The sequence below is a fragment of the Camarhynchus parvulus genome, chromosome 17 (assembly GCF_901933205.1).
Source record: "Camarhynchus parvulus chromosome 17, STF_HiC, whole genome shotgun sequence".
Classification (NCBI taxonomy): domain Eukaryota; kingdom Metazoa; phylum Chordata; class Aves; order Passeriformes; family Thraupidae; genus Camarhynchus; species Camarhynchus parvulus.
Window position 1 is genome coordinate 3,186,567 of NC_044587.1, and position 13,176 is coordinate 3,199,742.

At 52.2% G+C, this 13,176-nt stretch overlaps 1 protein-coding gene across 1 annotated transcript in view; it reads right to left on the minus strand.

Moving 5' to 3' along the window:
* RXRA (retinoid X receptor alpha) overlaps positions 1 to 13,176 on the minus strand; it is a 108,432-nt gene that overhangs the window by 37,371 nt on the left and 57,885 nt on the right. Inside the window, exon 2 of the mRNA XM_030961227.1 lies at positions 635 to 900. Within this exon, the coding sequence (XP_030817087.1) occupies positions 635 to 900 (266 nt within the window). The remainder of the gene's footprint in view (positions 1 to 634; positions 901 to 13,176) is intronic.

Here is a 13,176-nt window from a genome sequence, read left to right on the forward strand (position 1 = left end):
CCCCCTTGTGTTTCTGCTTTTTGCCTCTCCTTGGTGCCTGTCTGCATGAGGAACCCCCAGAGGTGGCTCCTCCTTGCCCAAAGAGGAAGCAGTGAGAAGTGACCCTTTGGCACTGTCCCCAAACAGGTCGCAGTGTCCCCTCAGCACTGTCCCCAAACAGGCCACAGTGTCCCCAAACAGCTGCTGTGTCCCCAAACAGGCCTCAGTGTCCCCAAACAGGCCGCAGTGTCCCCTCAGCACTGTCCCCAAACAGCGCAGTGTCCCCTAGCATTCCCCAAACACTCATGTCCCAAATCTTCCCCACAGCAGTGTCCCTGAACAGGCCGCAGTGTCCCCTCAGCAGTGTCCCCAAACGGGCCTCAGTGTCCCCAAACAGGCCTCAGTGTCCCCAAACAGGCTGCAGTGTCCCCAGACAGGCAGTGTCCCCAGACAGGCCTCAGTGTCCCTGAACAGGCCGCAGTGTCCCCTCAGCAGTGTCCCCAAACAGGCCTCAGTGTCCCCAAACAGGCTGCAGTGTCCCCAGACAGGCCTCAGTGTCCCTGAACAGGCCGCAGTGTCCCCTCAGCAGTGTCCCCAAACGGGCCTCAGTGTCCCCAAACAGGCCTCAGTGTCCCTGAACAGGCCACAGTGTTACCTGAGGGCTGCTGGTGCCGAATCCCAGGCTGGGCGTGGAGGGGACAGACATCGAGTGTGGCCCCATGGGGGAGCTGATGACGGAGAAGGGGGGGCCCATGCCGTTGATGGGCGAGCTCAGGGTGCTGATGGGCGAGTGCAGCTGGCCCGGCGAGCCCAGCGAGGAGCCGATGCCCGGCCCGATGGACGGGTGCAAGGACGGCGTGGCCATGGGCCCCCGGCTCGTGGGGGAGTTCAGGGACGTGGAATTCACCTGGTTGGAGAAATCTGCAAGAGAAGGAGGACAGGGAAGGGGTTGAGTCATCCGTGTGGGACACAGCCCTGAGCTGCAGCCCACTGTTCCTCCCCAAGAGTTCCCAGTGTACTCCATCTTTCCAAACCACCTTCTTCTGGAGTATCCATGCAGGCATTAAGAGCATTTCCACCTCATTAAGAGCATTTCCACCTCAAGCCAGGCATCAGTGCCCTCCTGCACCTCCCTGGCACAGCTCTGAGCTCTGCCAGGTGTTGGATTTGCAGGGAATGCCCCAATGAAGGCAGGAATGATGCATTTGACTCCATGTTCTCAGAAAGCTAATTTATCACTTTGTAATATTATATTAAAGTATACTATACTATGCTATTCTAAAGCATACAGAAAAGATACTAACTAAATACTGAAAAGCTAATAATAAAATAAATAATAATAAAAATAATAAAAAATAATAAAAACTCGTGACTCTTTCCAGAGTCTCGACACAGCTTGTCACTGATTGGCCAATGAGTCAAAACAACTCACACCACAATCCAATGAAACAATTACTTGTGAGTAAACAATCTCCAAGCACATTCTACATAAGGAAAACAAACAAAAAAAAGAAATCAAATAAAAATTGTTTTCCTCTTCTCTGAAGTTTCTCAGGAGAAAAATCCTGAGCAAAGAGATTTTTTCAGAGAATGAGAATGCCACAGCCAGGGGCTCAGTGTGGCTGCTCCAGCTACAGGATAATTTGGATTTATCACTGGGGAACAGTGAGAGCAGCACACGGTGAGGTGTGTGTCCATCCATGGGGAAAGCTGCTTGTCCAGAGGCTGGATTTGAGCATTTTGGAGGTCTTTTCCAACCTGAATGTCTCTGTGATTCTGGAATCAGCAGGAGCAGCTCTGCAGGCAGCAGGACAGGCTGTGTCTGCCTGTCCCGGGGGAGCAGAGCAGGGGGGCGGGAAGGGGGGCTTATAAATAGACTCCAGTTCTCCCAAGAGGAGACATGGAGACATTCCTGGCACATTTCCTCCTCATCCTGTCACGCTGCTTGCAAAACAATCCCCAGCGAGGAAGGGGCTGGCTCCAGCCCCCAGGGAGGGGCAGCGGAAGGCGGCGGGGAAGGAGGGGGGCAGCAGGGGCAGGGGTCCCCCAAAACCCACCCGGATCCCCCAGCTCACACCAGGGACACCCAGAGACAGGGACACACCAGCACGGCCACTTGGGTGTTCATGGTGGCTCTGCCTGTGGCTGCAGACTCCAAAGTGAACTAAAAATTCTGTCTGGAGTCATCTGCATCCATCAGGACAAGCTGTGTCCCCGGGATTTTGGAGCAATTAGTACATGGGAAACACTGAACCCACAGCAGCCCAGCCTCAGCAACCCTCCCTGGAGATCCCTGATCCTGGTGGTGGGGGAAACCTCAGCTGGAGGAAGAGAAGGTTCAGCAAGGCAGCGACGCTGCTCTCGCAAAGGTGTGGAACCAGCATCCCCCTGCTGCTTCCACAGTCCCACCACCGGCCCCAGCATCCCCCTGCTGCCCCCAGAACCCCACTGCTGCTTCCAGAACCCCATCACTGCACCAGGAGTCCCATCACTGCATCCAGAACCCCATTGCTGCACCCAGAACCCCATTACTGCTTCCACAGTCCCATCACTGCATCCAGAATCCCATCACTGCCTCCAGAACCCCACTGCTACATCCACAGTCCCATTACTGTCTCCGGAACCCCACTGTTGCCCCCAGAATCCCACTGTTGCCCCCAGAACCCCACTGCTGCCTCCAGAATCCCATCACTGCCTCCAGAACCCAAATGGTACATCCAGAGTCCCAGCATTGTCTCCAACACCCCACTGCTGCCCCCAGCATCCCATCACTGCATCCACAGTCCCATCACTGCATCCAGAATCCCACTGCTGCCCCCAGAATCCCATCTCTGGCCCCAAAGGCATCCTGGGCCGTGGCAGAGGAGCCCCCTGTCCCTGTCCCTGTCCCTGTCCTGGCCGAGCTCTCACAGGATGCTGACCCAAGCCAAGCGCCGGCCACCGCATCACCCCAGGCGGAGTGACGGGAGGGAGGCACAACAGGGACCCCAGGAAATTCCTGCAGGATTCCAGGGCTGCTCCTGGCGTTCAGCTCTCTGGGTTTAGGAGAGCAGCAGGGCCCCGCAGAGCCCCCAGAGGCACCCAGGAGCAGGACCCCACAAACAGGCACGGGGTGATGGAGGGACACCTTCCAAGCGTGCAGCACATGCAGGGCAAACAGGCCCTTGACCTGTGCAGAGGGAAGGCAGCAGAGCACACTCCTTCCTTAGAAAAGGAAGAATATTTAGAATTTTTTCTATTTATATTTAGAGAATATATCTATATATTCTGTATTTCTATCCATATTTAGAGAACATTTAAGGAATATTTATTAACAATAATATAATAATGTTTAGTTATATTTATAATAATATAATTATAATGATACTCTAACATAATAATATATATTTAGAATTTTTTCTATTTATATTTAGAGAATATATCTATATATTCTATATTTCTATCCATATTTAGAGAACATTTAAGGAATATTTATTAACAATAATAATCTTTAGTTATATTTATAATAATATAATTATAATAATACTCTACTTAATATAATAATATATATTTAGAATTTTTCTATTTATATTTAGAGAATATATCTATATATTCTATATTTCTATCCATATTTAGAGAATATTTAATGAATATTTATTTATAATATAATAATATATTATAAATATATATATTTAATATATATTAATACAAATATATAGAAATATATATTATTTATATAATAGATATAAATATATTATTATACATTATATTTATAATTTATAATTATAATAATCTATTTATTTTAATAATGTATTTATAATAATATTTATTTATAAATTTTCTTTAAATATTTAAAGAATATTTCAGGCAGGAGAGGTCACAGGAGGGTCACTGGCAAATGGCCCAAGCCAAGCACGTGTGGGGCTGGCACCTCTCCCAAAATCCCCATTCCTGGGCACCTCAGGAGCTCCCTGCACGTCCCATGTCACCACACCAGCTCCCCTCACTCACCCTGCTCCCACATTCATGTGATCCCAGCACCCAGCAAGGAATTGGGAGGCAAAAACAGAAAAGGGAGGAGACGGATAATGGTGCCTGGAATGGAGCTGTGGGTAGGCACAGCCACATTGGGGGTGTTTGCACCCAAACCCCTCAGCCACACACTGGGAAATGTGAACCAGGACTTCTGCAGAGCATCAGGACTCAAAAGTTCCAAGCAACTTCTTGGACACTGGGAGGTTTCCTCTCCTCATCCAAACACTCCCAGCTCCAAAGCCCTGCTGGGAGAGCGGCAGCAATGGGAAACATTTCTATCCAGCAGGCAAATATGGTTTTTTAAACTCAGCAAAATCAACAGTCCACTTGAGGCAACTCAGCCCTGCCCAGATGCTGCCAGTCCCTGGCTGGAGGCAATTGGAGTTTGGGGAAAATATAATTTGAGGTGGGGAGATGGGCATCAGGAGTGGGATATGAGGAGTCTGCCCTCTTCCCCAAGACAAGTATCCCTAAAGGACCTTGACTGCAAAAAGAATGCTACAAAAAAGATAAAGATTTCAAAAAGAAAAAAGCCCAGATTGAGGAAATATCCTTAACAGACACAAATAAATTCCCAAACTGATGAGCACCACTTGGGCTGCAGCAAACAGAGGAGGCATTTCCCCAAAGGCATTTTCAGTTCAAGCATTGTGAGACTGCTCCTGCTCCTCGAGGAGCTCTGCCATTTAAAGCTGCTGTGTGTGACTATCTCTTGACCAAAATAAACTCTGTGCCTGTTTCTAAATTAAAGAAAAAAATAAGAACAAAAAAAAAAAGTTCTGAAAGCATTTCCCCTCTGTCACACCCCTCAAGTGCAGCTATTTTCTGTGTGTGTCCTTTGTTTCAGCACAAGGACCTCTGTCTCTCCCTGAAGATGCCCCATGGCAGTTGGGAGATCAGAAACCAGAGCTCGTCAGCAGCTGGAGAATTTGCAGTGAAGCTCTTTTTCTTCCTCCAAACTACGAGCCTGCCAGCCACAGCGTTTGGATGGGAATGTTATTCCCAAGGAAAATGACATTTAGGGCAGGGCCACATGATCCATGTGCAAGGGATGGCTGCAGAGCCCTGCGAGTGTTCCCACACCAGCAATCGTCCCCTGGACACCAGAGCCAGCCTGAGTTTTGTGTTTCTGCTGCTCATCCCTTTCCCCCAGCAGATCCCTTTGGGATGGATTCCCACCTCACAGAGCTTTGCAGCAGCAGCAGCCCCAAAACCAGACAAAAACCGATGCCAAAGCTGGGAAGAGATCCTGGCAGCTCCAAAATCCAGGGTACCAACTCAACCGCTGCATCACCCTTCCCTCAGACAGAACTCTTCTGACATCACCATAATCATAATAAGAACAAGAATATTATTGATCATTTTCAATAATAAAAAAAAAATCTTCATAAAATACTGGTACCCAACACCCATGTGCAGCTCCACTGCTGTTTTCCACCCCCTTGGCATTCAGCACAAAGCTCCAGCTTGGACCAGCCAACATCCATGGCTGAATGCACCAGAACACCAGAAATGCCACCAGCCCTTGTCACCCTTCCCTGTGGCATTTTGTCACCCAGTGTCACTCCAAGTGCTGCTGCCTGGCCAGGGCACGTCTGCAGCAGCTGAAGCAGCTCCTGCTGATCCAGCACTATCACCAAGGGCTGTGATTTTAACGTTTCTAGACCACAAAATGTCCCAGAGCAGAACAATTCCAACGTGCAGAGGCGCTTTTTTTTTCCCAGGATAGGTCATTTGTACTGGAATAAAGTGTACCAGCATAAGCTTTCAGCAGAATAATCTTCATTTATGCCTAAGAGGCTTTGCCAGTAAAACTACAGCGACCTAGCTCTGCTGAAAAACCTTTTCTGGCATATCCTGGGAGTTTACTCAGCAGCTCAGCACTCAGATCTGAGAGAGGGGAAGTTAAAATAAAAAACAAACCATATTTCAAGGCACAAACAGACTCCCTGAGCTGTGGTTTTCTGCAGCTGAGGAGAGCTGGCCAGCTAGGATAAAACCCACAGCCAGTCCATTGGGGTCAGAGGGGTTTGCAGCAGGTCAGAGGGGGTTGTTTGGGGAGAAGAACCACTGTAGGACCAACCCAGGAGCCTGTCCCTGGCACCAGCTGAGATTTGGAAAGCCACTCACACTCCTCTGCTTCCGCTTCTCTTTTTTTTTTTCCCTCAGCACCTCTTCCTCCTTAATCAGAAAGCAAATCAACCCTGGGTATTAAGCAGGAGGAAATTCTAAATTTGGGTTGCCACTCCCTTCCTTAAGTCAGCCCTTGGTGTCAGAGCCCTGCAGGGCCATGCTGGGAGGGGAGCAGGACCAGCAGCACGGATCAGCCTCCTGCCAGCATCCTCCTCCTCCTCCTCCTGGGCTCTCCAGCATCACTTTGGGGTGCCCAGGTTCCAAATCCTCACCCCCAAATGCACGTGGAGCAGGTAAAGGCAGAGCCCCATGTTCCTTCTTTGGTGACTCTGCACCAAAATTAACTCAGCAGTGCAAATCTGCGTCCTTTTGCTTTCATCCCTCAAAAGCAGCTTGGGAATCTCTTGTGATTTCCTGAAAAGGAACCTCAAATAATGCAAGTTTCCCTTTCCTTTCCTCTCCCCTGCCCCACAGCAAAGCAGGGGATGACAAAACACGGGAGGATCTGGGCAGGACAGTGGTTTTCATGTGGAAATTGCCATGGTAATGCTGCGACCACAAGAGGTCAGGTCCTCACTTTTGTCCTGATCACCAACTCGGGGATGAATTTAAATAGCCCCTGGCCTACAACCTTGAGTAAGTTTGCTCTCAGTTTATAGCAGCACAGCTGAGAACTGGAGGGAGGATGGAGCAAGAGCTGCCTGTTCCCCTTCCAGCAGTGGCTGCTGCCATGGACACAGCAGTGCCTGACCTGGGAACACTCAGGAGAGTGCAGAGTGGTTCTTATCCCAAAAACTCATCCATGGATCCAAGAAACAAGCAGCACGCCTGTGGCAAACCCAAGCCAATGAAGCTGCATTTAAAGCACTTTGGCCAGTGAGGACAGGCAGCTGATCCTCTCAGAGCACCTGGGTTCTGAGCACACAGGGAATCCCTGGGAATGGATCCCAAGCTCTCAGAAGATGCAGCTGTGTTTTATCCACAAATCCCTCCTGAGTATCTTTTCCACAGCTACAGGCAAAGGGGTGTAGGACCATGGGAATGCAGCATGGTCAAGTGCATTGAGTAGCTCTGATTTCAGCAAAAAGAACTGGAATTGTTTTTTTCTTTTTATATTTCTGGGCTCCAGTACAAAGACAAACCTGAGGACATCCCTCTGAGACCCCCCCAAGCCCTGCACATGGGGCAGCACACAGGAATCTGTATTTTGGCAAGGCATTTCAAAACCACCATGTGCAGTTTCTCTTCGGGAACCTGCTCTGAGGTTTGGGAGAGTTTCCCCAGCCACACTCAGAATCTTCCCCAGGTGATGCTGTGGTGGTTCAAGCTGCTCAGGGATGGTGAGAAACTCAAGTTTCAGCTGCAATCTGCACAGGGTGGGTTCCTCCTCCCAACAGGTTTCACTTTGGTCAAACTAAAACCTCAAAGCCACAGAGCTTCTCACCTCTGGCTCTGCTCTCTCTCCAAAAGCCCCTCTGCTGAAGCCAGCCAGCAGCAGAGGTGCTTCTGGGGTTTCAGTGCAGCAGCAGGGCTTCTGCTTGGCTGCAGGAATCCCACAGCATCCCTCTGAGCGCTGCCTCCTGCCAGCATTTCACCTGCAGCTCACCCTGGGGAGCTTTTCCACTGCACTCTGCACGCCAGCCTCTCCCTCCCCGGCCACAATTCCTGCTCAGCACCCAGGAAACCTCTGTGCCTGTTTCTCTTCCCACGAGGAGAAGGGGAAGTGCAAAATCATCCCACTGCTGAGCCCAAAGTGGGACCCACCCCAAAGCTGGCAGCAGCATCCCTGTCCCACAGCTGGGTCACCCCTGCAGCTCCAACACTTCTTCTTCCTCTCTGGCCTGTTTTCTCCACTTTTTGGTAATCTGACTCAAAGCAGCACTTTGGGGAGACACTCACCCCTAACTCAGCCCGTCACCTGCTGCACCCTGGGTGCCCAGGGGTCTGGAGACCCCCCCAGCACAGGATCCACACCAAAAATGGGACAGCTGCTCCTGATGGTTCACAGCTGCCATGGAGAGGGGGCACACAGCGCGTGCCAGGGCTCACAAAGAGTGCTCAGCATCAGCACGGGGGTTTATTTGGGATTTTTTTTCCCTTACACCCTCTCAGGAGCTTGCCAAAATCCCACCCTGCTCCTGGAGCAGGGGCAGAGCTGGAAGCCTGCACCCATCTCCAAGGGGGAAGGATTGAAAAGGGGGAATTTTCCAGAAGCACGAGCTGCCTGTCCCTGGAGGAAACACCACATGGAGCCCATCCCAACCCATCTCCAAGGGGGAAGGATTGAAAAGGGGAATTTTCCAGAAGCACAAGCTGCCTGTCCCTGGAGGAAACCCCACATGGAGCCCATCCCAACCCACCTCCCCACCACATGGAGGCTCCCCACCCATTCCCAAGCAGGCAGGGGCAGGCAGAGAAGGGAAAAGCAGGAAGGGTGAGGAGCAGGACCCATGGGAAGTGTGAGGAGAGCAGGGAAGCCCAGGGGGAAGGGGAGCAGGCAGCTCTCCCCCACCCTGGCAGGGCTGGGTGGAGGGGGGAGGCTGCAGCCAGGCAAACAAGGATTCTGCTGATAAAGCAAATGTGACTCAATCACACGCTTGTGCAAAGATGTCACAACAGTGCTGAGAAATTACAGGCTCCTATTTCATCCCTCCAGGGCTGGCCCTGCTCTCACAATGCTCTCTGTTCTGCACTCAGAGTGCCCCTCATTTACTGCCTGGGAACCCTCGGCAGGGCCAGCCCAGAATGGGGACACTGTGGCGCTGCTGCCAGGGCTCCTGGGCTGCCAGGGGGTGGCTGAGGCAGGGCTCGACGTGGCAGCTCTGCAGAGCCCTTTGAAGAAGCAGCTCAGAGCAGGGCTGTCCCCTCTTGGTGCTTTTGGGGGGTGGGATAGGGGGATTGATGCCCCCCAAGCCAGCTGGCTGCCCCAAATCTGGCAGAGTTGGGGTTTTCCCAGGCAAACCACGCTTGGGGTTGCATCTCTCCAACTTTTTGGGTGTCCTCACACACCCTAAAAGGGAAGTTTGGGGGACCCCACTGCCAAGGGACAAGGGCTCAGCCACCACTGCCATTGTCCCCTGTCCCCCTTCCCCAAGCACAGGCCATGCTGGGAGGTGACAGGATCTGCTGGTCTCTTTCCAGCTCCCAAACTGCATCAGTGAAGCCAAACTAGCAGGAAATGATGCCAGCAGAGCTCCCTCTGCTCCACAAAAACAGAGGGCTGCTCCCAGGCATTCCTCCCCGATGGGCATCACCGTGGTGGGGACGTGGTGATGGTGGCACTTGCCAAAGCCTGCCCATCCTGCCCAGGCAGCTCCTCACCCTCCCTGCAGCCTCTGACCTTGGCAGCCTCGCTGGCTCCATCCCAGTCCCCGAAAAGAGCACGGTGAGAGCTCACCACAGTGGTCCCACAGGTTGCTGGAGCTCATTATGGCCTTTTAATTACATTCAATTGCAGTTTTATGGGCTTATGGGCAAATTGGAAGTGATCTGATTGCCCTTGAGGGGGTGCTGGGCTTTGAGCTATGAAAATCCAAGCAGGATCTGTCACGGGGAGCTCGGGAGCTTTAGGCTCATTCCAGCAGAAAGAGGAGAAGCTTCCACTCACCCTGGAGATCCCCCAGGACATCCCAGCAATGAGCCACACACGTGGCACGTGCTGGGCCCACTAGAGAACCCACATCAAGCACTGCTCCAGGTCATCCCACCACTGTCCCCAGCACTTGGGACATCCCCACATGGGCTCCAGGATGTGGAGATCAGACAGGGCTCAGACCTGGAGCCAAGCTCTCCACCCCTGTGGAACCTGCCCCCTTGAGCTCCAAAATATCCCCCTGCAAAGCAGGCAGGGCAAGAAACAGCCCAAAGGATGCTGAGTGCTCTGGGAAACGGGAGTGTCACAGAGATCTTTTATGAAATATCCTTTCCTTAGGATTTTTCCTCCTGAGAAGCTGAGAGGCCTCAGGAACAAAATGTAACCAATGATTATCTGCTGCTGTGGAATGCAACAGGTGGATCTGTGATTGGCCCATGGTGATTGTTTCTAATTAATGGCCAATCACAGTGAGCTGGCTCGGACAGAGAGTCCGAGCCACAAACCTTTGTTATCATTCTTTCTTTTTCTATTCTTAGCTAGCCTTCTGATGAAATCCTTTCTTCCGTTCTTTTAGCATAGTTTTAATGTAATATATATCATAAAATAATAAATCAAGCCTTCTGAAACCTGGAGTCAGATCCTCATCTCTTCCCTCATCCTCAGACCTCAGTGAACACGGTCACACAGGAGCTCCCAAGCCTCAGCTTCCCAGCACATCTGGGATGAGCCAAACCCTCAAGGCCAAGAGCAGAGCAGCCCAGCAGCTCTGAGATCCAGGGGCTAAAATGTGTTGCTCATTTGTTAATGACTCCTGGAGCTGCAGGATGTGCTGCATCCGGCCCTGCTCTGCAGATTTTGGGGGTTGGCAGGAAGGACAGCACCTCCCCAATGCCTTCTGCTCCCACCTGAGCTCAGCACCATCAGCCCACGTGGCTTTGGAGATCCTACAGGATGGGCCAAGCCCCGTGCCCGGGTCTGAGCCAGCAGCAGGAGGTGAGAGGAGGAGGAATCCATGAATTGTGGCTCCCTGCCTCTGCCGGGCTCCCAGGAGCAGCAGCCCACAAAGCACCAGGCAGGAGGATTATATTACGGTGCTGTGCGTGCACATTAATCCAGATTTGAGATAATTACAGTCATTCACTTGGCATAATGGGCTTTAATTGATCCAGCAGGGCCTGGGCTGGTGCTCACCACCAGTGTGCAGCTGGCAGCCACCAAAGCTGTGCTGCCACCGACCAGCAAAACCAACACTGATTACTGGTTTTCCAGAAAATCAGTTGTGGTGGTTTTCCTTAGGGAGTGCTGGAGGATGGCAAGGCCACGTGGACTTCTCCATCTCTCAGTTGTGACCCAGCAAGCCTGGCATGGGCATGGAGGTGTCATCTGGTCAGGAGACATCTCATGAGCATCCAAGTGGGATGAACCAAATCTCCAGAGGGTTTCACTGCCGGGAAATGGGCAAGGGCAGCCCATGGGAAGGGTGTTTTCCAAGCCTCCTTGGAGAAATGCCCACCTCTCAGAACCATGCCTGGTGGGAAGTTGGCCAGCAGATCCCTCAAGGTCCCTTCTCAGCAGCATTAATGGTCACAGAGGTGGGAACAGAGATAGGCAAAGGAACCCAGGGTCCCAAAATTGCCATCCCCTCCCACCTCAGCTGCTCCTCCACATCTCCACCGATGGCTGGAGAACCCTCTGGAGTGAGCCAGCTCCCTCAGGAACAAACCACCCACTTTGTGACCCTCAGCTGCAGGTCCAGGAGGAAGAAGGAGCCTGAGAACTGGGTGCTACACAGGAAGGTGTGTGACAAGACAGTGAAGGCACAGACAGATCCCCTTCCAAAAAAGCAAGTTCCCTCTAGAAACTAGATGCCATGCACTTTCTTTCCAAGAGGAAGAAGCTGCCTCTGGTTTTGTGTGACCTGCTGGGCATCAGTAACACGTTTTGGGCAGGAGGGGAGGTTTAAGCCCCCCAGCTCCAGCTGTGTGGCCGGAGGGATGGGCAGGCAGGCTGGGTGGGTTGTTCCCCCTTCCCAGGCCAGGGAGGAGGCCTGGGAAAGCTTTTCCCTCCCTCAGGCAGGCAAGCAGCAAGGGATGGGCTGCCTGCAAGCTGCCTTTGGGTTTAAGTTTCTGGTTGGAGTCCAAAGCTAATTAGGCTGCGCCAAGTCCAATCAGATAGCCTCAGCTAATTGAGCTCGGCACCAACGGGTCAATGTCCAGCAGGGCTCGGCGTTCCAGCAGTTCTGGCAGCCCACAGATAACTGCCAGGGCCTGGGAAGGGGAAGGACCCCTCACAAAAATGTTCCCTTCATGTACAGGCTGAGAGCTGAGCACAGCTCTGGGTTAACCCCTGAGGCACTGCAAGCATTGTCCAACTCCACTGTCCAACCCCATTGTCCAACCCCACTGTCCAACCCCATTGTCCAACCCCATTGTCCAAACCCCACTGTCCAACCCCATTGTCCAACCCCACTGTCCAAACCCCACTGTCCAAACCCCACTGTCCAACCCCACTGTCCAACCCCATTGTCCAACCCCATTGTCCAACCCCACTGTCCAACCCCACTGTCCAACCCCACTGTCCAAACCCCATTGTCCAACCCCAATGCATGGAGAGGCCCCAAAGGCAATGCTGGGCAGGGATAAAAGGGATTGAGTGGGGCATGAAATAGGGTGACCTCACCAGGTTTTAGTGTCACCTCTCCTGGTGTCACCCCAACAGCAGGCACTTGGTGATCCCCATGGCACAGACCACGCAGCACGGAGCAGAACACACACGTCACACAGCAAGGGCAAACCATGGGAATTCCAGGCACACAGCTGGAAATGTGACACCAGGAGAGGTGACACCAAAACCTCCAAAGCCGTGTTAGATATGTCTGCACCTCCAGGCTAGGACAGAGGGGTTTGTCCAAGCTCTGGGAGCCAGCAGGGCTGTGGGATGGGGTCAGCAGCACTTCCCAGATGTGCCTGGGCATTGCAGCACTCAGGGGAGGGGCACTGCAGGGCAGCCAAGCACTGGGATCAGGGAGAGCATGAGGAAGATGAAGGACTTTGAAGAAGGCTCCAGCAAGCCCCTCTTTGGGTGGTTCTCAGCCCTGCCGAGCAGCTCCCCCAGCTCCTGACTTCTAGGGCAGATTCCAGGCAGGAAAACAACACCATCCAGCTTCCCAGAAACCACAGAGCTCCTTTTTTTCCTCTAACCCTGCCTGGACTCCCAGGCTGAGCAGCATCCAGGCAGGCAGGAAGATGGCAGCCTGGATCCCTGCTCCGAGAGAATCCCCACATCCACCTCCAGCTGCTGGGGAAGGCTGCTCCTCTCCAGCTGACAAATGGATGAGACGTTTCATTAATAAACCCCAGCTTCTCCTCACACTTCTGATTACAATCTCTCTGTTTGGATCCCTGCTCATGTTACACGTTCGTCTCAATTATATATTCCCTTCTCCTTAAATCCCC